The sequence below is a fragment of the Sminthopsis crassicaudata genome, chromosome 6, assembly GCF_048593235.1.
Source record: "Sminthopsis crassicaudata isolate SCR6 chromosome 6, ASM4859323v1, whole genome shotgun sequence".
NCBI lineage: Eukaryota > Metazoa > Chordata > Mammalia > Dasyuromorphia > Dasyuridae > Sminthopsis > Sminthopsis crassicaudata.
Window position 1 is genome coordinate 248022780 of NC_133622.1, and position 23943 is coordinate 248046722.

Below are 23943 nucleotides of genomic sequence, written 5' to 3' on the forward strand. Positions count from 1 at the left end.
GCAGTTCAAAGCTCCCCCTCCTCTTTAGGGGCTGCTTCTGCTCCCCACCCCCACCCAGCAGAGGAGGGCCGAGGAGAGAGAATTCTGCCTTCCTCCCCCAGGCAGAGGCAGGGGCCGGGCCGGGCTCCTCCTGCCCTGACACCTGGGCCTCTGTGGGCGGCGTGGGGGCTGTGACGGGAGCTGTTCCCAGCGGCCGCCGTGTGGCTGCCATGTCAGTGGGGGTAGCTGTGCTGTGGCTCCCACACGGAGGGGGTGCAGACGCACACGGGAAGGCTCAGAGCAGCCCTGTGGGGGCGGCGGCAGATGAGCGACAGCTCTCCTGTGGGCCGGGCCGGGCTGGCACTAGGGTGTGTGCCAGTCTGATTGGCCTCCGCTCTGTCGCCGCCCGTGGGCATGAGGAGGGAAGGAGGGGGAGGGCAGGGTTGGCAGAGGGTAGTGGGCGGGGCCGCCTGCAGGGAGGCTCGGCTCCCGGGGCTTCAGGGGACGGCCCCGTCCCTCACGGGGGCACATTTTTGCTCCCTTATCTGCCGCCTCACTTAAGATTCTTCCCCAGTTTCTGTTGGCCCGTTGCCACCGGGCAGCTATTGGGTCCCGGATCTTCACTCACCTTTCTGGGCCCGAGCGGGCCCCCGGGCACTTCCTGCCCCTCTGGGCTCGGCCCTCTACAGCATGTTTGGGCCGTTCTCAGCCTCCCTGTCGAGGCTGGCACGTGGGGCAGAGTCCAGGCCTGGTTCCTTTCAGGGCCACATTCACAGTTCCCAGGTTGCCTTCTCTTCCGAAGGAAGGACTGGGAGCTGAGGGCATCCCTGGGGGGCATTTATAGATTGCCTAGGTGGAGCCCTCTCCATGTGGGCAGATAGGCAGAGTAAAGCTGGATAGCACGTGGTACCCGGGGCCTGCCCTCGTCACAGACGAATTCTTGGAGGCCACACCAGCGGGCATGCGCCCGGACAACCCTTGCCCTTCTCTCTGCGCCCACGACAGCCACCCTTGTTGAGACCGGCAGCTCTCGCCTGGGCTGGCGCTCCAGGCCCCAATGCCACGTTCCAGTGACTTTCACTGGAGGCCTTGGCCAAGTTGCTCACCTGGGTGCCCCTTATGAACGCCGTTCCGCCAGCACGCTGCTTGTTTCTTGACCCTACCCTGTCTCCCGCCTCCTGGCCTTTGAGTGGGGGTCCCCTGGGCCCGGGACACCTTCTCCCCTGGATTGCTGCCAAGCCCCACCCTGCCGCCTTCTGCGAGCTCCCCCAAACGACCCGCATTTCTTTGTGCATGCTTTCCACTTGCCCGCCTGCCCAAGGGCAGAAACGGTTTCCATTCGTCTTGTCTCCGCCTGGCACACGATGGGGTGGGGGCAGAGGACCAGTCCACAGTGAAAGGCTCCGAAGCCTCGTGGGGAGACCGTGTCTGGGCTGAGGCTAGACAAGGGCAGGGAGCATCAGACCCCCCTGCTCCTTGCCTGGAAAGGGGAGAAGGCAAGTTCCTGGCTTAATCATTCTGCCCCCCGCCCCGCCATGATTTCATCCTCCTTCGTGCCCTGCAGCAGCACGGGAAGGGACACGGGCCAGTCTTTGTCCCATGGCCTGGGGAGGGTCAGCCCAAGACTCCCATAGTTGCCAGGCACTTCCTCCCGTGCCTCCCTCGTGTTTGCTCACAGCCAGAAAGCCCCCTCTCACCTAGGAGTCAGTCTGCAGTACGCAGGGGGCAGTGAGGGATGGAGGGATGCTGGGGGTGCCAGGAGAGAGCGGGCCCCGGGCATCCTGAGCAGGGAGCGCCAAGGGAAGGCCGGGCAGAGGCCTGCAGCTGGCCGAGCAGCAAGGAGCAAGTAAGGGGGGGGATGTGATGGGGCCGGATGAGCAGCCGGGCCCGGCGGAGAGCAGAGCCCTGCGGGCCCTGGGCAGAGCCTCCTCTTCCCGGGCACAGCCCTTCCCAAACACTCTGCCTCCAGCTGTTGTTTCAAGCCCGAGTCTGGCCGGCCTCCCTCCCGCTCTACCTGCTGTCAGCTCCAAACCAGCCCCGCCCGTGGGACGGAGAAACCGCAGCTTTTGGTGTTGGACCAGAAGACTGTTTCCCTGATGGTGGGGCCGCAGTTCCCTAAGTCATCGGTCTGGAATCCGGGCTTCTTCCCACCCCCGCTCCCCCCCCATCCTGCCCCCCCCCAGCTGGAGTCTGCTTGGAGGTCTAGCCTGCCTGGGAGGAGTGAGCCTCTACCACCTGCAGCCCTCCCCCGACCCCTGGCACGCCTGTGCCCACGCTTGTGTCCTCACAGCTAAAGCAGAGCCAGCCCTTCCATGGGCTTGGGGCACTGAAGGGGCTGGGGAGAGCCCAGCATGAGGTGGGTGCCCTCCCAGCGGGTCTCCACACCGGCCTGCTCTGTCGTCACCGGCAGTAGGCCCCGGGGGGCCACGATCAGGTCTGGGCACCCCCTTGCTGCTGCTGCTGGTTATTCTGGCCCTTGGTGCTGCCGGGTGTGCCCAGCAGGAGCACCGCTGCCTCGCAGCCCAGCCATTGGTTAGCAGGAAGGGGCAGTTATTGCTGTTTGCTCTTCCAGTGCTGGAGACCCACTGTCTCTCTTACCTCCTGCCCGGCTGCTGGCTATGTGCCAGGGGATTTGTCTTGGAGACACAGGCATGGGAGGGGGCTGGGCCACCGAGACCCTGCTCTGTCCGGGGCTCCGCTTTGGGTCTTTTCAAGGAAAAAAGGGAGAGCAGATTTTCCCTCTGGAGGTCACCGTCTGGCCTGCTGAGCCATCATAGGCCCGTGACCTTGAGGTGCTCATGGGTCTTCCTTAGGCCTCCAGCTCTGAGAGGGCCTCAAGAGGTCGGGGACCAGAAGGCACCGGGCTGAAGGGCCCGGCCTTGGTCTGACGGGCCGGCAAGGGGAGCTCGGAGGAGAAGGCCCCCACAGGGGGAGCGGCTCAGAGGAGGCCCCGGGGGTCCCACAGAGGCTCAGGATGGGAGAACTTTGACTGGGCCCCCTTTAGGAGAGCCAGCCCGAGACCCCCGGTACAGTAATGAGGCGCCTCAGTTAGCCGACACCTGCGGGGCCTCTCCGCCCATCACGTCTCCATTTGCCGTAATATTTTCATCTTTCCAAAGAGAGGAGGCCACAAGGAGACAGTTCTCATCAAGAGGGAGGCAGTGAATGCTGGGGTGAAACCATGGGAACGTGGGGGAAGGGCAAGTGGGCGCACTCCCCTGGAGCTTGTAACTGGGGAAAAGAAATCTGGGTCTGATCTGAGCCCGGGGGAGATTTCAAGGGCTTCATTTCTCATCTCTCACGGGGCATCCTGGGCCTAAAATTCTGCAAATCTGGGCCCGGGAGGGATGGGAAATTCCGAAAGGAAATTCCAGAGGGAAAGAAGTCTGAGGAGGGAGAAAAGGGGGAGTTCTCGGGAAGCTCAGTTTGGTGAACGGGGACTTAGCAACTGGCGGGGGCTTCCAAATGACCAATGAGGGGGGCTGTGATAGGTGGTATTGCCCCGAGAGTGTGGCTGGAGAAAGAGCGGAGGGAAGAGATTATATGTGTCTATGTGTGCGAGCGTGACTCGGCGTGGACGTGGCGTGTTCGTGGTCGGTTCTCGCATTTTCCCGGCACCGCTCGTTTCCATCGGTGTCACTCTGTGGGAGTGTCCCCTGCTTCTCTGCATCCATCACGGTCACCGTTTCTCACGTCCCAGCCACACCGCTTTATTTCAGTAATGAATGGTACGCCTGGCGGTCCGCGGCGGGCGGCCGTCCCTCTTGCTCCCGGTTCTTTGCCTCCATGAAGAGCGCTGCTGTGAAGATCCGGCCTTCAGGGAGCCTCTCTCTGGTCAGGGGTCAGCGCTTGGGGCGTGTGCTCAGCGGCCCGGAGTCACTTTATAACTCACAGTTACCGTTAAGGATAGTGGTTCTAGCTCCCAACTCCCTTAACCCCGACTCTTCCCATTTTTGGTCATCTTTGCTCATTTCCTGTAATGTTCTTCTGTAAAGTATAATCTTCTCTGGGAACGGGTTTTCTTGGGGAGCTTCTGGGAGCAGCCTTCGTTTCAGCTCAGAGTAATAATCACCCCAAATGCAGCCAGGAGTTGAACTATTTATTGTCTCCTTCAAAACAGCCCCAGTTAGTTCTTGAGGCCGCTCTCTCCCTGGTTCCGAGAGCTCCCGCCGCTAGTCCTTTGTCTCTTGCAGCTTCTGCCTCCCTTCCTCTGAATCCCCAGCCGGCACAAAGGCGGAAAATGGAGTGAAGCTGACTCCGCTTCTGAGAGCGGGCTTGTGGGTCTGGCCCTGAGAGCTTCTTGCTTACAGGCTGTGCACCGAGCACACTCCAATCATTATATCACCAGGAAACCGTTATTTGTTGTGGGATTAAATCAGCGCTAAACGAGATTTAACCACTGTCTCCTCAGTCCCACCCAGTGCCTTGTTTCAAGTTCTGGCCCATCACATCTCCTTGGAGGATCAGATCAATCATACTGAGCCAGGCTCAATTAGATAACTAGTCTCTATCCACTCCACTGACTTAGCCTAACACTTTCCCGTGAGGGGCACCTCGGGGTTGCGGGGTCTGCATTTCCCCCGGTAGGGATTTTGAGCCATCGAGGCACGGTCCCTAATGCTTTGTAATTCTTCGTTCTTGTCTCTCTCGTTTGAGCGCTTCTCTTGGGCACTGGCTCTCTGTCCTAGCCACCTCTGCTGGTTTTTGTGAAAAAACAGCCCTTCTGGGGGGTATTCAGCACAAATACATTCTTCCCAAGCCAGTGGCTTCCTTTCTCGTCCTTTGTTTACGTAGAAGCCTGCGAATCCCACGGAAATGAAGTCACCGGCTTTAGAGACCATTGGAGTCAGAAATTCAGCTTCCCCAAAGCAGGTCGGAGGGGCCTGGACACGGCAAGCTCAGGTGAGCAGCCGTTAGTGAGCTGCAGTCGCCTGCCCTTCGTTCTCCAAGAGGACCCTGACGTGGGGGGAGGGCGGGAGGGAGGCTGTACAAGGTCACCGGCCTCACGTTCCCCTCCGGAACCATCTGGGCCCAATGGCCAGATACAGCTCAGGACGACCGGAGATGGTCCTGGATGCCCTGGGAGGCCTGGGCCTTTCTGAGCTAACTCGGTCTCAGGCAACACCCACTAGGGAGCAACCGAGGCAGAGAACAACCTCTGTCACCCAATCCCCCCCCCCCCCCAGAAAAAAGCCACATAAATAAGGGAGATGATAACCGAGAAACCTATCGCCATCTGGGGCTGCTTGGAGGGAGGCCCAGCCTCCAGGCCGCAGCTGGAGTATTTGGTTCTCAGAGCTACCGTTTCAGGACAAGGAAACGTGTGAGGAGGGCCTGGAATCTGTGTCATGGAGGGAGGGAGGCCCTGGATGTTTAGTAGCAGGTAGAAGAGCTCAGGGGCCTGAGAGCTGCCTCTGAGGCTCCCAGGGACTGTCTCAGGGAGGCCAGAGCCAGGCAGCGATGCCTTTGGGCTAACAATTGGGGCTGGCCAATAGTTCACGGACCCACCTACAGCCAGGCTGCTTCCTCCGAAGCACATCCTAGGCCTGCTCCTGACAGAGCTTCCTTCCTCTCGTGACCCATCAGCTCTGGGGGATGAAACCACAGTCTCTCCCTTGCCCCGGGGCTGCCCACCCCACTGCCCCTTCTCCCTTGGCCAGAGCCGGGCACTTGGTAGGCCGTGAGAGCTCATGTGGCCGCAGACATCTTCCCACTGTCTGTTTCTGTGGTGGCTTCCGCGGTGTGGTCAGGAGGGAAGGCCCGGGCCTAGCGCAGGACAACAGGGGTGAGAGCAGAGAGGTCTCCCGGTGGGGCCTGGGTAACCATTCTGTCTTCCCTCAGAGGAGGGGTCCCCTTTTGCTTTCAGGGAGGATCCCTGCAAGCAGGAGCACCTGTTGACCTCCAGCTCTTCCCAGGAGTCCGGGCCGGCATCATGCTCTGACCAGCCACACGGCCTTGGTGCCCTGGGCCCTGTTGGGCATGCTGGATGGCATGGATGTCACCGAGACCACTCTGTGAATGGGGGAGCATAGAGCTCTGCATGAGGTGGTGGGGAGCCCTTTGTCCCGGCTGAGTGAGGGGGGCCCGGGACCCCATCTTGCTGGTTTTCCTGCTGGGGAGCTCCTCTCTGGCAAAGCAGATGCCGTGTTCTGCTGTGGCTCTGCTGTCCCCTTGACCCTGACCATTCCAGAGCTGGCGGGGGGAGGAGAGACCAGAGCACCAAGCCGGGCCCAGCTGTAAAGAAAGGCGCACTGTCTCAGCTCTGAGAAACCCTGCTCCCGGCAGCAGACGGGCCCTTCACACGGTGCCCCCCGTGGCCTGGAGTCGGGCCTGGGGGGCCAGAAAGGGGAGAGCTGCATGGCCCCCAGGATTCCGTTCCTCAACAAGGCCAGGGGAGCACATGGCGGGCCGGGCCAGACCGCCTTCCAGCAGGGATGGCGAGCTGGGGAGGCATCCCTTTCCCCTCCTCCAGCCCCTTCTGCACTGGCAGCATGAAGCCATAATCTGGACCCTCAGAGAGACCTTCCCCTCCCCCCAAGGGGCTCAGCGCAGCGAGCAGCAGAGCCGGCAGTCCGGCTCCCGTGTCCCCCCTTCCCAGATTGGGAGACTGAGGCCGGCAAGGACGCGCTCAGACCCCGGAGAGACAGCGAGGGAGCCATGGGCGAGGAGGGGGTGAGCAGCGGGCACCGGATCTTGGCTAGCACAGCCCCTCTGGCGTGAGCTGGGCCCCAGGTCACACTGGGGCTTTGGGAGCAGAAAGAGAAAAAAGGAACAATCCAGCTGCAGTGGACCCTGGCCCCCTCCCCCAAGGCCCCGTCTGCCCCAAGGCGCTGGCTGGCCATAAAGGCGTCGGGCTTTCTCTCTAAGGAGCCTCTGTTTTCTCCTGATGTTCTCACGATGACCCTGGGAGGTTGGCAGGGGGCAGATCCCGGTCATGCTAGGGAGCCAGAGAGGGGAGGGGGAGCCGGCTATCCCCGGGGCCTCAGTTTCCCTAGGGAGGCTATAGGACTGTGTTCTTGGCCAGGGACGGGAGCCTCCTCCTCCGGGGGCTGAGGGATTGGGGATCACTGCAGCGTGCGCCCCTCATGGTGGGGAGGAGGGTCCAGGGCCAGCTCTGCCAGGTCACGGCTGGGCCACTTAAAGTGGAGGGCTGGGACGGGCACCCCCCGGGCCCCTCATGGCCATGGAGTTTTATGCTGCTTGGGTTCCAGGGATGACATGTTTAGGATGAGGGTCAGAGGTCAAAAATCAGGGGAGTCAAGGAAGTATCAGGGACCCGAGAGAGAGATGGGAGATTCTGACCAGCGCTATGGCCGACCTTGACCAGGCAGAATCAGCAAAAATAAAGCCAAGGTAGAAGCTGGGGGTCCCCCAGCCCCCCCACTGTGGGGAGGAGCAGCTTGCCCACCTTAGCCTAGTGCTCTCAGAGACCGAGGCCGGATCTGCGTCCTCGAGCTCCTTCCGCTGTGCCAGGTGCTCTTGTTGCTGAGCCCACGTCCAAGCTGAGGGGATGGATCGTGCTCTGAGCCTGCTTGCCCACAGCTGGCGGGAAGGGCTGCTGGGTGAAGTTTTCCTGAGACGGCCCCGAGAGGCCAGGGGTCCTCTGCCCGCGCCGTCAGTGCCCGCAGCCAGGCTCCCGGCCTCCTCTGGTCCGCGCCAGGCCCTCACGCAGCATTCCTGCCGGCGACCTCCCCCTCGGCCTCTTACGGAGACTGTGATGGGGAGAACCCCGAGCAGCCGTTGTTCTTTGGGCAGCTGAGAAGGCGCAGGGACATCAGGAAGGCTCTTGTTACCTGCTCGCTCCCAGGGCGGCGCTGATGGCCGGGTGCACCCGTTGGGGGCCAGACCCATGGAGAGTCGGCATCACACGGAGATGGCACCAGGTGGGGGGGCTCAGAGGCGAGGGCACCCGGAGACCTGGAGCCCCCCATTCCAGGTCACTGCCAAGAGCTCTTTCTGGCCGTCTGCAGAAGTGGCTGGGAAGCCTAGTGACGCAGGCAGACCCCAGCCCCGGCCCCTAGTTCTCGCTCCCCTGATTTCTCCGTGTGATTTTCCAGCACTTGTTCCTGAGGTTCCCTGGAAGGCTCGGAACCAGCTGAGGAGCCAAACCTGTGGGGTCAGGGCTCGTGTCCAAAGCAGTGCCCCCCCCCAGTCCCGGGCTCCCAGGCAGGGCAGCCCATTCGCAGCCATCAGACTTGGCTCCAGATTTCTGGCAGCGAGTCCATTAACAGGGGCATCGCCTGGGGTTCAATGGGAGCCCCTCCGAGTGCTCTCCGGGCATCTCAGCTGCCATAAAAGGGACAGTTCCCCTTCGTTGGTATCCATGGCGCTTAACGGTGTGGCCAGGGCAGGCCCCAGAGGCCAGTGTCGGGGCCCGCGAGGTCGGTTCGGTGCTAAATGGAATCCGCTGCCCCCGGGGCTGGCCCGGCCGCCCGTGCCAGCTGTAGCCGCGGAGCTTCGGCCGAGGGCAGAGCCCTCCAGATCGTGGCAGGGATGGCGGTGGCCCTGAAAGCACAGGCTGCCTGCCGGCCTTCTCGGGCCCAGCACTGCACTCGCTGCAAGCCTTAGTTCATCCGCCTTGGAAAGGGTCTCCTGATGGCTCCTGGGAAATCATTTGACATCAATGGAGCGCTCATTGTACGAAGGAACTGTCAGGAATTAAACAGAAGGGAGATTGTGTTTGTCCTTGGGAAGGACAATCGGAGAACGCTGGGGGATGAGCCCGCGCCCTGTTCTCTGGATCCCCGGATGGCCCGAGAAAATCTAGGTCGGCTCTTGCTATTTGTTCAGAGGGGAAGGGAGCGAGAGGGCACTCTGGAGGGGAGGGGCTGCTCCGGTTTTCGGGGTGGCCTGGAGGATCGGGACCGTGCCCCCCCGGGGGTCCCTAGTCTTTGTGGGGCCAGACAAGTAAACTCCAGGACAGCCTCCTAGCTGCCACTGAGAGGTCTCTGGGATGGCCACTCTTTGGGGGGGTCTTTGTACATGGTTATCCCTGGGGGGGGATCTCTGTGATAACTACCACTTGGGGTCTCAGAGATGGCTCCCTGGGGGGGACTTTGTGATGGCCACTCTTGGGGGGCTCTCTGATGGCTGTCCTGTGGGGTGTCCGTGGACAGGACTGCCTGCCTCCTGGGAAGGCTCGCTGAGCTTGTGGAGCCGGATTGTTAAGGAGTTCCGCCCGCCCTGAGCTTTTCTGTCAGTGCAGGCCCAGCAGGGCCCGGGGTCAGAGGCCTTCGGTTTAAATCCTGTCCTCCCTCACGTACCCTGTGGCCTTGTACAAAGCCCTTACTCCTCTCGGCCTCAGTTTCCCTAGATGTAAAAGAAGGGGCTGGCCCTTGCCCACTCTTCACTCCCAGAACAGGGGGCCGTGGCGCTCGCCCCGGGGCTCCTTCAGCCAGTCCTGGGTGACCTGCCCTCAAGGCCCCTCCCCCGCCTCGGACTCTGAGCTCACCCAGGCCGGGCCTTGGGGGGTCTTTAGATCAGTTGGGGGGAGGGGGAGAGCAGGCAGATGTGAGGCAAGAGAAGGGGTTTTGCCTGATCTGAGCTTTAGTGAAGATGAAGGGGGGGAAGGGCAGGAGGGGAGAGAGTGTGTGAGTGTGGCCAACAGGCGTGAGCCTCGCAGCCCATCCTTAGGCGTTTTAATGTGATGTGAGAAGCTTTGCTCACGGTGTTGGCCGGAGGCCAGCCTCAAGGGAGGCAGGCTGAGGAGAGGCTGGGGAAGGAAGCGCTCCACAAGGCCACTGGTTCTGCTCCCCTGGGCCCGGAGAGAGTGGAAGTGGAGAGGGAGGGACGGGGCAGCTTCAAGGGCCCTTAAAGGTCTGTGGCGGGGGAGCTGCCCAGTTTGCCGTCCGCGTGAGGGGTTGTTGTCCTCCGGCTCTGGAGCCCGGGCTGCGGAGGAGCCAAGGGGCTTCCCCTAGGGGCTCCTGAGCCTTTGGAAGAAGGAGCTCTCCACAGGGAGCACCACCGGCTTAAACCAGTGAGAAGTGAGCTGATTTTATTCCTGACGGAGACCTGGAGTCAGGGATGAACCTGGGACCCGACTCTCTCTCCCTAACACCTGCCAGGGCCCGGTTGGCCTTCGGAGAGTCCGCAAGAGCAGCGGGCCGAGGGCTTGGGGACGCCCAGAGCCGCTCTTGGGATTCTGGGCCCGCGGGCCCCTTCCGGCGGCGGGACGTGACACGTGTGTCCTCCTCCTCCCACGTGACTGCAGCAGCCTCCCCGCAGAAGGGGCTCCTGTTACTGACACCTGAGCCCCACTGCCATGTGGCCCAGGGGAGTAGGTTCCAGTGAAATCGGAGCGGCTGAGCCTCGGGCAGGGGCTCTGGGCTGGCGAGGAGGCGCCCGGGGACGCGTCCTCTCGCAGGCTCGTTCCACCCCCGGCCTGGTGTGTGACAGAGCGGCCCCTGGCTCCCGCTCACGCAGTGGATTGAGACTAGTCAGGGCCCTTTAGACGGAGGGAAGATCCGTGAGGACTGTGAGCAAATGGGGCAATGTCGAGGAAGGGGGGAGGGAAGGCGGGGCTGGCGCTGCCCACTTCCCACCTTCCTCAGGGAGCCGGCGGCTAGGTGGGAGTCCCGCTGTACATGCTGCTTCCAGAGGCCCTGAGAGAGCCCGACAATCCGGACTCGGGCCCGGGAGCCGAGCACCTCCAGAGCGGGGAGGGGACTGAGCCGTTGGAGAGCAATCATTTGCAGGACTGATAGCTCTCCCCCCTGGGGCGTAGAATGGGGGAGCACACAGCCGGAGCGGGGTGCTGGGGTAGGTGAAGGCAAAGGCTGGCGGTCCACGGGGTGATTGTGTCTCAGGTCTGAAAAGGAACTGCAGAAGCCTGGGCCAGGGGATGGAGGAGGGGGGCAGCTTGGCCCGCGGGCCGGATCTGGGCTGCAAGGACCCAGGGAAGCTCGGGTCGGAGGAGACCTGGCCACTCCGTTCATCTCCTGCCCTGAGGAAGGGGTGGTCCCTAAGAGAATCCTCTGGGTGGTTCTGAAGGGCCAGCAGGGACACGGCGCGGGGCCCACGCTCTGGGAGGACGGGTCCAACGGGGGTCAGAGACTTGCTGCGTCCGGATGCAGGGTCAGGGAAAGGATTCGGAGGTGAGAGCTCGGAGATTCAGAGATGCACGAGAGAAAGCCGAAGGAACCGGTGGGTGCGGCTTGGCGTGGAGCCCCGCCGGGGCAGAGAGGCTCGCCGCCCTTTTTAAATTAAGGAAGTTTGGAGCGGGCGCCTTCTGTCTTCATCAAGGGCAGGAGGAAGCGGTCTCAGTCTGTTTGCCACATGAATGATTTAAATGAGAGATAAGGAAGAATTTTCTGACCTGACCTGCACTAACTTCCCTGATCTCTGACCCCGGCCTCCTGGGCCTTTTGACTCCATCTCTGCCGCCTTGAGCCTTTCTCCATGTTCCATGGAGGCCGCCCTGAGACCCCCTCTGTCCTCTGGGGAAATGGCGGCTAGGAGTTCCTCGTGCTTTGCTGACCGGCCCATTCCCTTCTTTTCTCTCCCTCTCTCTCATGCTTCGGAGCAAGCTTCCGTCTCGTAGAGCTTTGAGGCCGTAAGCAGCATGGTGAGGCAGCAAGGCCTGTAACAAGAGCTCCCCAATCCCGGGGGCTTTTTCACCTCGGGCTTGCCCGGCCTACAATCCCCCTTTGACTGGAGACCACTTGGTGCTGTTTCCAAGATGGCCCCAGAATTCTCAGCGTCCCTTGGCTCCCAGCCCACATCTCTGGAAGGAGCCCATTCATTCTTCCGACTTGAGGCTCACTGGGAGCCAGGTGAGAAGCCGCCTTGTTGGATGTGGGATTCGGGGCACTTCATCCTCATTATCAGCGTCCTCTCCCTTCTGGGGGAAGAACAGAGCCAGAAGAAAACCCTTCAGAGGAGATTCCCCCCCAGGGCAGTCCAGCCCACCACACACAGTGCGTCCGGAGGTCCCGCTCAGCTCAGGTCGGCCCCCGAGGAGGGGATGTGAGCGCTGCCTCTGCCCCCACAGCGGGACGGTTGCCTGGTTAGCTCAGATCCACACGGCGACTGGCCACCGATGGGCCCCGCGGGCGGGAGTCAGGAGGGTTCGAGGCCAAAAGGGATGAGAACACGTTTCTGATGGAAAACACGGCGGCTGGCTTTCAGGACCAGAACAGCCCCGCGTGGAAAACACTTGAACTTTTGAAACCAGCTGGGCCACAAGCCTGGAATATAAGCTAGATGAGGAGGAAAAAGGGCCTCCAGGGGAGAGGCCAGAGGACCTCTAAAGACCCCTCTCATTTCTCTGCAATATGTTCCTCATTTCCCGAACAAATCCCAGGAAACAAAAGCACCAGATTCCAACAGAGTTGGCTGGTGTCGATGGCTGGGCCAGCAGCAGATGGCACATTCAGTTCAGTGTAGACAAATGGAAAATAATTAGCGTGAGAACAAGAAGCCAGGGACTAGATGGAACTGTAGTGAGGAAGAGGAGCGGAGGAGCCGCAGCCAGCCGCCTGGCCCCGGCCCTCCCAGAGGGGTCGCCCTGAACAGGATCCCTCTGCCCCCCGATTCACCTCCCACTGAAATTCCCCGTTTGGAGGCAGAAGAGCTGACACCCCAAGGCCCCTGGAAGGGGGTTCCTTCTCCCAAGTCTCCCCAGGGAAAGGAGGCAGAACTCTGGGTGACTCAGAGCTCTCCGAGGTAGACCCCCGTGTCCCATACGGTCCTAGCACCCGACTCCACCGGCTGATGTTGGAGAAACTCTGTAAAAAGGCCCCTCTTGTGCTGAATCTGGACCCAGCCCCGGGCAAGATCGGGCTGCTTCTGCTCCAGCCCATCTGATGTGTGAAAATCGGCAGCTTTCGGGCCTCCAGCTTGGGCTGAACACACCTGGCCCCAAACCCACGCGAGCTCGCTCTCACCCCCCTCTCCTCCTTCGTGCCGGCCGGTGTCTTTCAGACCCTGACTTCACCGCTGGGCTCCCCCCAGCTGCCTCTGAGGCACCTCGGGGAGGGTGGAGCAAGAGAGAAGGAGAAAGAAGGAGAACAAGCCTCTTGGGGCTGCTTAATGGCACTGCCCCGGGGGCTTCTGGGGCATTTTAGAGGGAGTGCTGAGGATTCGAGGTGCATTAAGAATCATGGTGGTGATGATAGCACAGGAGACAGTGAGACAAGTGCAAGGGTCCCCCTGGATTGGGAGGCAGCCGGCCGGGCTCCCGCCCCAGCTTGAATGCTGACTTGTCACGTCACCGTGGGCCGGCTGGGGAACTCGGCCTGCATCTCGTCCTCTACACAATGAGAAAAACACCTGTGCTACCGATTTCGAAATGTCGTGACACTAGGATGAAGTGATGTTCATGAAGGCCCCATGGAGGGAAGGAAGACCCTGTCCCGATGAAAGAATTAAAGCTCCGGAGCAGGAAGAGATTGCGCTTCACTCAGCTTCCCTGCCTTCCCTTCCCTTACTCTTGCCATTTATGCATAAAGAATGCAGCCAAGTGACTCTGGCCCTTCCTGGGGTGGGAGGAGCTCCCAGAGCCCACCCCGGGCCACAGCTCCCTTCTTGGAGCTTTGGGAGAGAGACCCGCTCCACTGGCAGGTGAAGAAACGCCCCCTCAGGGCCAGTCCATCTCCTCTGCAGCTCAGCTGCCCACGGTACAGCCTGCTCTTCCTCCGTCAGGGCTGCTCCTCTCTGTCCCCTGGGCCTCCCAGGCTCTCCGGGAGTTGGGGGGGACGAGCTCTTGGGATCACGGCTCCTCCCAGCATCTTGAGAGAGTAGCCACGCTCCATCCAGGGCTCCCACTAGCTGCTGGGCTCCTTCCCCTGGAGGACGTCTCTGGTCGGGCCTCACGGCATCATTTTCACGGGCCTCCTCTGGGCGAGGCCCCGTGCCGGACCCTTTGCCGAGGTCTGGGGACCCAGAGACAAGGAATAAAAACCCTTCTGGAGGAGCTTCTGTTCTAATGAGGAAGGAGGATGCTGGGAACACGTGGATCTCCATTTGCAGAAACCTGTCATGATGACGAGTGCCCGTAAACACAGAAGGGAGTCTGGGAGAGAGGAGCCTGCGAGCTCAGGACAGCCAACGGCTGCAGGTGAAACTGGAGCTCGAGACGAGTCTTGACAGAAAAGTGGGATTCTGTGAGCGGGGGGTGAAGAGGTCGAGGGACGGAGGGGGGAGGCCAGTTATCAGTCACCGCGTGTGCCGGGTAAGGGGCAGCGAGGGCCTGAGCGGGCGCGGAGGCGGGACAAGGAGAAGGGGCCTTGGCCAGGAGAGCTGTTGTTAAGGCGGAGCTGAGTGGCGGGAGCAGTGAGGGAGAGGGTGCAGAACTGGGGCCAGAACCCGGGGGACCGAGAAACAGGGAAGCTTGCAAGGAGTGACTTTGGGGGAAAAGTAATGACTTCTGGTCGTGTGGGATCGAAGATGCAGCACAGCCGGCTGGAAACAGCCCACAGGCAGTTGGAGAAGCGGGCCGAAGCTCAGGGGAGGCACTGGGCCTGGATAGAGAGGCCGGGAGCCACCGGCACAGACGGGAGCTGGTGGAGCGCAAGGGAGAGGGAGAGGACGGGGCTTGGGGAGCACCCGGAGCTTTGAGGTGGGCCGGGATGCTGGGCCCAAAGGAGACTGAGAAGGAGCAGCTAGAGAGGAGGGAGGGTTAGGAAGAGGACGGTGGGCAGCCTTGGCGCCTCTTTCCCTCTGTGTGCCTCAGTTTCTTCACATGCCTTGGGTCCTCTCAGTTCCCTGTCATCGGGTCTGTGACCCTCGGCAAAGTAGGAGGGAACGCTGGGCTTACGGCCCGAAGATCTGGCTTCAAATCCCTCCGCAAATGCTTACTGGCTGTGGTGCTTTGGCTCCTGACTCATCTCTGCCTCTGTTTCCTTGTGTGTAAAAGGATGGGAGGGCAAGGGGCGGGGAGTTGGGCTCCATGGTCCCTTCTGGTTCTGAATCCGACCCGGTCCCTTCCCCCCCCACCCCAGGGCAGATGTCTGGGCCAGACTCGCAGCCTCTGTCCTCCCCAGTAATGAAGGCCAGAAAGAGTGTCCATTTGGGTCTGATTCCATGTCCCACTGCCGGCCCTCCCCTCCAGCCCAGCCTCCCCCAGAGAGCTCCGCCAGCCTGGGCAGAGGAGTCCACGAAGGCCAGAGCGGAGCAGAGGGAAGGGCGAGGAGTCTCCCCCCCCCCCTTCATCTCTTCGAGGGCCCTGAGCTCACTCTGACCTGGATTCCCAGCTCCCCGGAGCTGGCCAAGCGAGCTGGCTTCCGGTCTGTTGAGTTGCTCATGCTGTGACCTCTTGAAGGTGACCTAGAAAGGAAGCCCCCTGCCCCAAGTCCCGAAGGCTCTCCCGGGGAGATGCTGTTGCGCAAGCCGCAGGCATTGGCGGGGCCCAGGGAGGCCTCGGGAGCAGGAGAGCTGGGGGCGTTCCGGGCAGCCGGCTCAGCACGTTTCCTCGAGGCCCCGTTTGGGAGCCGCCGGCCCCCTCATTCTCTGCAGCATCCGGCCCAGGACTCGCCCTCCGCAGTACCGGGGCGCCTCTCACCCGGCCTCTTGGCCCCGTGCCCGGCGCCCAGCACGCTGCTCCTCAAGGGCAGGTCTGATCAGGTCACTCCTGGTGCTCGGGATCCTCGAGCTCCTCCCCGCAGCCTGCGAGATCAGCTTCTTGGGCCGGCCTCTGAGCGGGGGTCCCGTTCGGTCTTTGCCTTGTCCCTCGGCACCTCCTCCCCTCCTGGTCTCTTGGAGCCCCTGGCTCCCTTGTGGGCTTTCCCCCTCCCTGACGCTCCCCCCCTTCCCCAGAGTTCCCCAGACTCACCTGAGCTCTCCTTCCCATTTCCCTCTGAGAGGCCGGAGGACAAAGGCGCCTCCGGAGCCAGATCCCAGGGGTCTGGGGAAGTCTGTGGGACCCAGCAGAAAGAGGGGTTTGGGCCCATTGGTTTCGAGATGCTGCCGGTTCTAGGTCAGAGATCCAGGTCTCCCCAGCGCCCAGCGGGGCCCGGAGGATGAGCCACCCTGGGCCTCTGCTTCCCCTTTCCCGCTCCTCCCTCTGTCCTGAGAGCTCCCAGGGACGGTGGGCTGCAGGTCAGCCCCTCGAGGGTCACCCTGGGCCTCCAGTGACTGCCGTGGGGCCCCCCAGCCTGGCTTCGAGCCCCCGGGCTCCGGGCTTCCTGGGCTGGGCTTCTTTCCCAGCCTCCTCCTGACCTCCGTGTTACCCTTCTCCCTGACAGTAAGAAGGAAGAGGATCTAGTCACAGCCCAGACTTGGAGAGCTGAGGGGGGGGGGGGTACAGAAGCCAGAAGAGCCTGTCGGGAGAAGGCAGCTCTTCTCCCAAAGGGATGAGTCACAAGATGGAGTTGCAGGTGTCTGGGGGAGCCCCGGGGCCGCCGAGCCAGGTCCGTGTAGGGGGCGGCCTGGGGGCTCCAGCCTTTCCGGCGGAGCTGGACCCCGGCCTGCTTCTCCAGGGACGCTCCTTCGGGGGCTCCTCCCCCACCTCTCCCGGGACGTGGGCAGAGACGGTCGCTCGGGTGCCAGGATTGGGAGGCGCCGGGGTCGCCCACAGAAAGTGCGCCATTCGGGGCCCCCGGCAGTGGCAGTGGCTCTCCCGCGGAGAGCAGAGGGCCGGGCTCCCCTGGGACAAGGGGCTCCGTGGGGGCCGGGATGAGCGCCTCCGGCCACGGGCGCGCCTTTCGCCTGCAGGGAGTGGCAGGCTGGCAGCGCCAGGCGCTTAGCGGGGAGGACTCGGCAGTCACGGCTCACTCTGACGGCATCCGGGGCCTGCCAGGAAACGAGTAGACTTTTTCCCATGTGGGCCGTGAGCTCCGGGGGGCTGCCAGCCCCGGGGGGCGCTGCCGGGCCGGAGCCGAGGGAAGCGGCGGGTGTTGGGTGGGCTCCATCGGGGCCCGGCCGGGCGGAGGAGCCCTCGGGCTGGGGGGCAGAAACTGGGGCAGCATTCCTTCCAGGGAACGGAGCACCGATGGTGGGATTTCAGGCATCGGCCCCTCAGAGCGTGGCTGCGTTCCCTCAGGCGGCCATTCCCCAGTCTCGAAGGGCCTGCAGCCCTTGTGTGTGTGTGAGAGGCTGGAGCTCGGCGCCCCTGAGCGGGGGGCTGGCCATGGGGGGCTGGTGGGGGGGCCGCTGGGTCAGGCCCACCTCTGGAGGGCTCCTGTGTCTGGGCCCTGAGGGAGGCCCCTGCCTTCATCAGCGCCCTCTTGTGCTTGGGGAGAGGAGAACCGCGCCCTAGCCGCTCTGAGCCGGCCTTCAGGAGGAGGGGGATCTCTAGGCCGGACCCCAGGCCCCTCTGCCCCCCCCCCGCCCCCCCTCCCAGCTCGCTCGCTCTCCCTCCTCCCCAGAATCCGCACTCAGTCTCCTCAGAGAGTGGGCTGATGTCACTTCCTGAGGGGGGTGGGGATGGGGGGGGAGGCCAGACTCTGGCTTACCTGCCCACTCTCTCAGAGGAGCCCCAGGTGACCGGAGGAGGCAGCTGTGCCCGCGCCATGCCCCCTCGCCCATCCAGGGGGCCATAATGGCTAAATGTGGCGCTCGTCACTTCCCTCCGGGATCGTGTCAGTACCCGTGACGGGCACAGGCCCCTGGACAGGGGGCACCTCGGGCTGGCCCACAGCTCATTCTTCACGGGGGACCCCTGACCAAGTCAAACTCCCCCCGCCCAGGCCCTTCCTAAGTGCTGGCTCCCTCACGCCGCGGCGTCCCCTGCGTGCTCAGGTCTCTGCCCAGGATCCAAGCCGGGCCCAATCGTGCCTCAGCCCTAAGCCCCTGGAGGGGCGGGGATGGCTATGGGCTGCCGAGACACCTGAGAGTGGGGGTCAGCTGGACCCTCCCCCGGGCTCTCGAGCCCTCTCTGCCCGGTCCCCAGCTGGCAGAGCTCCTGTGTGCTTGGACTGGGGACACCCGCTCGGCCCTCCAGGCCTGGGCTCCCGTGACACAGTCTCAGGGGGGTCCTGAGATCCAGAGAGGGGTAGCCCCTCTCCCAGGGAGGCACAGTGTCCCTGGACTCTGCGCTTGCACAAGCCCCGTGCCCTTCCCTCCTCTCCCGGGGGCAGGGTTAGTGGGGGGGCAGCCCAGAGCAGGCCTCTGCCCCCCGGGAGCCCCCTGCCCCAGCCCTGAGCCCGGGACAGCAGGAGTCACTGAAGGGGCAGGCCCATGAGCTGGGAGGGCCACGGGCGCACGTGGACGGCCTTCTGCTCCTTTGCAGGAGGTGAGCGTCGCGTCTGCTGAGCCTCCCCCGACCCGCTCGCCATGCCCGGAATCGTGGTGTTCCGCCGGCGCTGGTCTGTGGGCAGCGATGACCTCGTCCTGCCAGCCATCTTCCTCTTCCTCCTCCATACGACCTGGTGAGTGTGGGGTCCTGGGGCCTCTGCTGAGCTCACGAGTGCGCCTGGCCCCCCTCCAGGCCCGGAGGGCTGGCTCCTCTCACAATAGTCCTCCCTGCGAGTGCTCCTCAGGCACTCAGCTGGGCTGTTGCCCCTGGCGCAGGCCCTTCCTTGGCCTAACCCACCAAGGCAGGGCCCCGAGGGGCCCACGACGGCGCTCCTGAGCAGGAAAGCATCCGCGTGCGGGCTTGTCCTCGGGGGGCCGGGAAGAGGGCCGTGGGCCCCCGCTGACCGCCCGGCCGCCGCCCGGCAGGTTTGTGATCCTCTCCGTGGTACTCTTCGGCCTGGCGTACAACCCCAACGAAGCCTGCTCCCTCAACCTGGTGGACCACGGCCGCGGCTACCTGGGCATCCTCCTGAGCTGCATGATCGCCGAGATGGCCATCATCTGGCTGAGCATGCGGGGGGGCATCCTCTACACGGAGCCCCGCGAGTCCATGCAGTACGTGCTCTACGTGCGCCTGGGTAAGGCCGCCCGTGTCCCCGGCACATCTACCCCCCCTGGCACATGCCCCCTCGGAACACGCCTCCTGGCACAAATCTACCCCCTGGCATGTGTCTCCTGGCATACTTCCCCCTGGGCACATTATACCCTCTGCACACACACCCCTGGGCACACATGCCCCCCCAGCACACGGCCCGCACACTGGCCTTTCAGGCTGGCTCTGCCCTCCTTGCAGCGATCCTGCTCATTGAGTTCATCTACGCCATCGTGGGCATCGTCTGGCTCACCCACTACTACACCTCCTGCAACGATGTCACTGCCAAGAACGTCACCCTCGGTAGGTCCCCGCCCTCGGAAGGGGGAGGGGGCCAAACACCCGGGGATGCCCGGGATTCCAGGGGCCGTGAGCCGAGCTCGAGGGCTCCCAGAAGCCAGAGGGGGAAACTGAGGCTCAGAGGTGAAAATGGGGCAGTAAGCCTTGTGGGAAGTGCTCTGTGAGACCCGCAGACGGCTCCCTTCTCCTTCCTGCTGTTCTGTGTCCGGGGCGTTGGGGGGGCTCCCGTTCCCCCCACGGAGGGAGAAGGAAGGAGAGCCTCAGATGGCCCTAACCGCCCCCTCCCCCCGTGCCCCAGGGATGGTCGTCTGCAACTGGGTGGTCATCCTGAGCGTCTGCATCACCGTCCTGTGTGTCTTTGACCCCACTGGAAGGACCTTTGTCAAGCTGAGGGCCACCAAGAGGAGGCAGCGGAACCTGCGGACGTACAACCTGCGGTCAGTCCGGGGCCGGGGCCCCAGGGGAAGGACGCCCGGGAGGGACCGACGGGCACGGGGCCTCCCCCTCTGCCTCCCAGCGCGTGGCAGTCACACGTGAGGGCGCAGATGGACAGCGGGCCGTGCCCAGAGAGCGGGGGGGGGGGGGGGTCCTCGGAGGGAGGGGCTTTGGCCCAGGAAGGCTCCGACTTAACAGAGAAGACAAACGTGGCCATGTTTGGCAGAAGCCACAGTTGTCCAAAGGCCCGGGCGCTGTGAGCCCCAAGGGCCACCTTCTGTCCCCACAAATTAGGGGCCGTGCTCCAAACACGGGGGGGCAGAGGGGAGGAGGAGGAGGAAAAGGAGGGATGCAGAGGAAGATGGGGAGGAAGAAGAGGGGAGGGAAAAGGGAAGAAGAGGAGGGGGAGGGGAGGAGGCCTCTCCAGCCGCTCCCTCCTCGGCTGTCTCAGCACTCAGGAATCAGCTCACCACACCCTGTGGCTGCCCATGGGCCCCCTCCATGCCTCGTGAGCTCAGTGTCCGGTTAGCTCAGAACTCCTCCCTGAGGGACTCCTCCTTGTCCTGCTCCCTCCTCCCTGAGGGACTCCTCCTTGTCCTGCTCCCTCCTCCCTGAGGGGCTCCTACTCACCCCCCTCCCCGGGGACTGCGGCCATTAGGGGCTTTGTGGTTGCAATGCTTTAATTAAAGAGCTCTTTGGCAGCCTTGGAGTTGTCTGCTGCTGCCTCCGGCTGCCACTTAACACCCCGGTGCCCGTCAGCTGCCCCTGGAGAGCTTCGGGTACCGCGGAAGGGCCCGGCCTTTGTGCTGGGCAGGCCCCGGAAGCCTCCCAGCATCCTTTGCTCCCAGATCATAGTAAGGGAGATGCTGGCAGCACAAGTAGCTCTGAGGAGCCCGGGCGTTTCCAGCCATGGAGGCCTTGGGCCCCTCGGGGGGACGACCAGTAAGACCGGGCCTGGGGAGGTCCCCAGGACCTGACTCTGGTCTCCCCGGGACGGCTCTCTGAGAAAGCTCCTCCCTCTGGTCACTGTCAGGTCGGAGCCCTGGCCCAGCCCCTGGGGACGAGCACTTTGCCCCTGCTTCGGCCTCAGAGTCCTCGGCTCCGGCCGGGCCCTCCTGGGCATTCCCTCGACCTCTCTCTGTCCCAGCTTTCCCTCGCGGGAGGCCGGCCGAGCTGAGGCCCCGCTGACCCCGGGCAGCGCAGTCAGAGGCCGGCGGCCTCCCAGGACACTCGGTGGTTCTTCTGTGGGCTTGTGCGGCTGGGCAGGGGCAGAGGAAGCAGGGAGCTGATGCCCTTTCCTCGGAGTGCCCGGCGCCCCGGTGTCCCGCTCCGCAGCCGGTCTCGGTCTCCTTCAGACTTAGGTAGAAAGGAGAGGAGGATTCTGTCCTTTCTCCTCCAAAAGAGAACGGGCCCAGCACGGAGCCAGGGGGAGAGCTGCGGGGGACAGAGGGCCTCCATCCCGGCTGGACAAGGCCCAGGCTGGGATCTAACGGCTGGCCCCTTCCCGGCAGCCTCCCCTCGCCTCTCCGGTCTGACCGGGGTCCCGGGAATGGGCCCTGCCCCTGGGGGCCCCCCTGATGGGTCCTTTTGGCTCCACTCCCGCAGGCACCGGCTCGAAGAGGGCCAGGCTACCAGCTGGTCGCGCCGGCTCAAAGTCTTCCTCTGCTGCACGCGGACCAAGGACTCCCAGTCGGTAAGGGCCCGCGCTCTCCTCCCTGGTTCTGCCTCAGAGGCCCGGCGCTGACCCCGCCCGGTAGCAGCATTCACCTGCCAGAAGGGCCCCACGTGCCCGGGGAGGCAGGCCGGGAGCACTCCCGGGTCAGGGAGAGCTGGGGCGAAGGCCTGGGTCGGGGGTGACCGGGTACCCTGTGCAGTGGATCACAGGAGGGCCGGGAGGGGAGCTCTTTGGATGCCCGAGGGAACCCCGGGGTTACTGACTGCAGCAGCTGGGCAGGGGCACCAGGGCAGGCTTCCTGGAGGAGGACCGACCTGCCAGCCGGGCTCTCCCCCTTCTCTCGCCCCCTTCTTCTGGGCTCCGCCCTCCGGATTTTCAGGACGCCTACTCAGAAATAGCCTACCTCTTTGCGGAGTTTTTCCGAGACCTCGACATCGTGCCATCCGATATCATCGCAGGGCTGGTGCTTCTGAGGCAGAGACAGCGGGCCAAGCGCAACGCGGTGCTGGACGAGGTGCGAGGGACCCCCGCTGCTCCTCCCGGGCCCTCCGTCCTCTCCCCTTCCCCATTCACGGCCTGGCCTCCTCTTGCTCCCAAAGGTTTCCCCTTGGGATCTGAGAGTTCTCAAAGTCTAGGCAAGATCTGGGGGCCTTAGGGGACCCTAAGCTCACCACGGAGGGCAAGATGGCCTCGATGACCGGCCCAGGGGAAGGGGCCGGCTGCTCCCCTCCCGGGCACTCAGGCTCTGGTGCCCTCGCCTTCAGGGACAAGGGAGGTTGAACCCGATCAGAGCTTCCTGACAGTCTGAAGGGCTCCCTCCGATCCCTGGGCTCAGCCCCGGAGGGCGGGGGTGGTTTCCCGAGATGGGGCCTCCTCCAGCTCCAAGGCTCGAACCCTGGCCAGTGGGGCAAGGCTTTGGGGGCACGAGATTCTGGGATAGTTGGGGGCCAGATGATCTCCGTACTGTTGGGGAGCACAGGCCCCAGGGTGCTCCTCTGGGAGGTGGACATGCACCCGTGTTACCCATGGTGCCGTGGGAGAGGGCCCATGGGGGACAGAGCACTGCCCGGGGAGTCTGAGAGGAAGTGGCCGCTGGGTGCCCACCCGGGCTGGGGGCACCTCTCTGGCACTTCCTCTAACCCGCGCCCTCCTCCCATGCTCTGTTACAGGCCAACAATGACATCTTGGCCTTCCTGTCCGGGATGCCCGTCACCAGAAACACCAAGTACCTGGACCTCAAGAACTCGGTGAGTGGCGCCGGCCCGTGTGGCCCGTGAGCCCGCCCCGGCTGCTCCGTCCTCCCCTCTCACTCCCCGGATGGGACTGGCGAGGGAAGGGCAGGCTCCCTCCTTCGGCGCCAGCTCCGCTCGCTCTGGCCTTGGGTTCCACCCTCGCCCTTCAGGCCCCTCCTCCCGAACCAGCCTGTCCCCCCCAGCCCTTCTCACATCCTTCCACGGGACCCGGCCTGGGAGCACATTCCACGGGGCTAAAACTGACTCAAGACCACGAAAAGAGACGCAATCCCAGCAAACCCAAGGCTTTTCTCAGTCAGTTGGCAAGCACTTATTAAGCCCTTGGTGTGTGCTAAGCGCTGTCCCGGGACCAGGGAGAGCAGGTTCTCTGCCAGGCCCCAGGAATGCCCCGCTCCTGTCCGCCTCCATTTCCTCTCGGCGGCCTCCACCTGCCTCCCTCCTGCGCCTCGAGGCTGCCTCCCCCACGTCTTGGCCACTTTGTTGGGGAAGGCCGGGGAGCTCAGCCTCCCCGCCTCCACCCCCACATAGGGGCCACCATTCCCCCGCGCCCCCCGGACTCCTCTCCCGAGGGAGCCTCAGCCCTCAGAGCCGCCCGTCCCAGGGCGGGAGCTTCCTTCGGCACATGAAGATAATTGTCTTCCCTGCACTTGTTCCTGAAGAGCAGACGGGGAAGACAGGGATGTTTCCGCCCCTCCGGGGCCCTGATTAAGGAGCTACCTATTTAACTTTACAAGATGACTAATAGCCTCTTTTTAACTTTTACAAGGTGACTAATTCCCTTTCAGGAGCCGCTCGCTCTCCCCTCGCCCCGGGCTCTCGGGCACAGGGAGGTGGAGGAGCCGCTGGCTTCTGGCAGGGGCCCGGGTGAGCCTGGCGCGGGGGCTCGGCCACATCCGCCTCCCTGGGCCTCTGCACCTGCCCCGGAGCTTGCACAGGGGACGGGAGCGGGGCTCGTTCTCCTTGCTAGGGGGGAGCCAGCGGCCTCAGAAGCCTCGCTCCGGGGGCTCGGCACCCACGTCCCCCCCGGCAGCGGCTCCTTGGGCCCACCCAGGGACGTGTTCCGGCTGGCTCTCAGAATGGGCCCCAAATGGATGCCGTGCCGAGTCCTTGTCCCCAAGTCATTAATCCTGAGATTGATGCAATAGGACGGGTCTCTGTAGGATTCGCGACCTCGTTGCCGGAGATAATTAGAGAAATGCAATTACGGTCTTCTCCCGCTCCCCCTTCTCCCTTTCCTCAGGCCTCCTGCCGTGCCACAGCTCGAGTCCTTCCCTGTTACCTCGGCCCTCGAGGCCCCTGGGAGGAGCCGCTCCTGGCCGGGCCTGACGCTGCCCCCTCCTCTCTTTCAGCACGAGATGCTTCGCTACAAAGAGGTCTGTTATTACATGCTCTTTGCCCTGGCTGCCTATGGTTGGCCCATGTACCTGATGCGGAAACCCGCCTGCGGCCTCTGCCAACTGGCCAGGTCCTGCTCGTAA

The 23943-nt window shown here is 63.6% G+C and overlaps 1 protein-coding gene across 5 annotated transcripts in view; it reads left to right on the forward strand.

Moving 5' to 3' along the window:
- DAGLA (diacylglycerol lipase alpha) overlaps window positions 1–23943 on the forward strand; it is a 62111-nt gene that overhangs the window by 17002 nt on the left and 21166 nt on the right. For 4 of the 5 annotated variants that reach the window (XM_074276673.1, XM_074276676.1, XM_074276677.1 and 1 more), the window contains exons 2-9: window positions 18146–18284; window positions 18577–18788; window positions 19004–19105; window positions 19401–19539; window positions 21143–21230; window positions 21592–21726; window positions 22382–22459; window positions 23815–23939. In XM_074276673.1, the coding sequence (XP_074132774.1) occupies window positions 18190–18284; window positions 18577–18788; window positions 19004–19105; window positions 19401–19539; window positions 21143–21230; window positions 21592–21726; window positions 22382–22459; window positions 23815–23939 (974 nt within the window). In that variant the 5' untranslated portion in view covers window positions 18146–18189. Of the gene's footprint in view, window positions 1–10770; window positions 14036–18145; window positions 18285–18576; window positions 18789–19003; window positions 19106–19400; window positions 19540–21142; window positions 21231–21591; window positions 21727–22381; window positions 22460–23814; window positions 23940–23943 lie in introns of those variants that run through there. The other variant, XM_074276675.1, reaches the window with a different exon arrangement.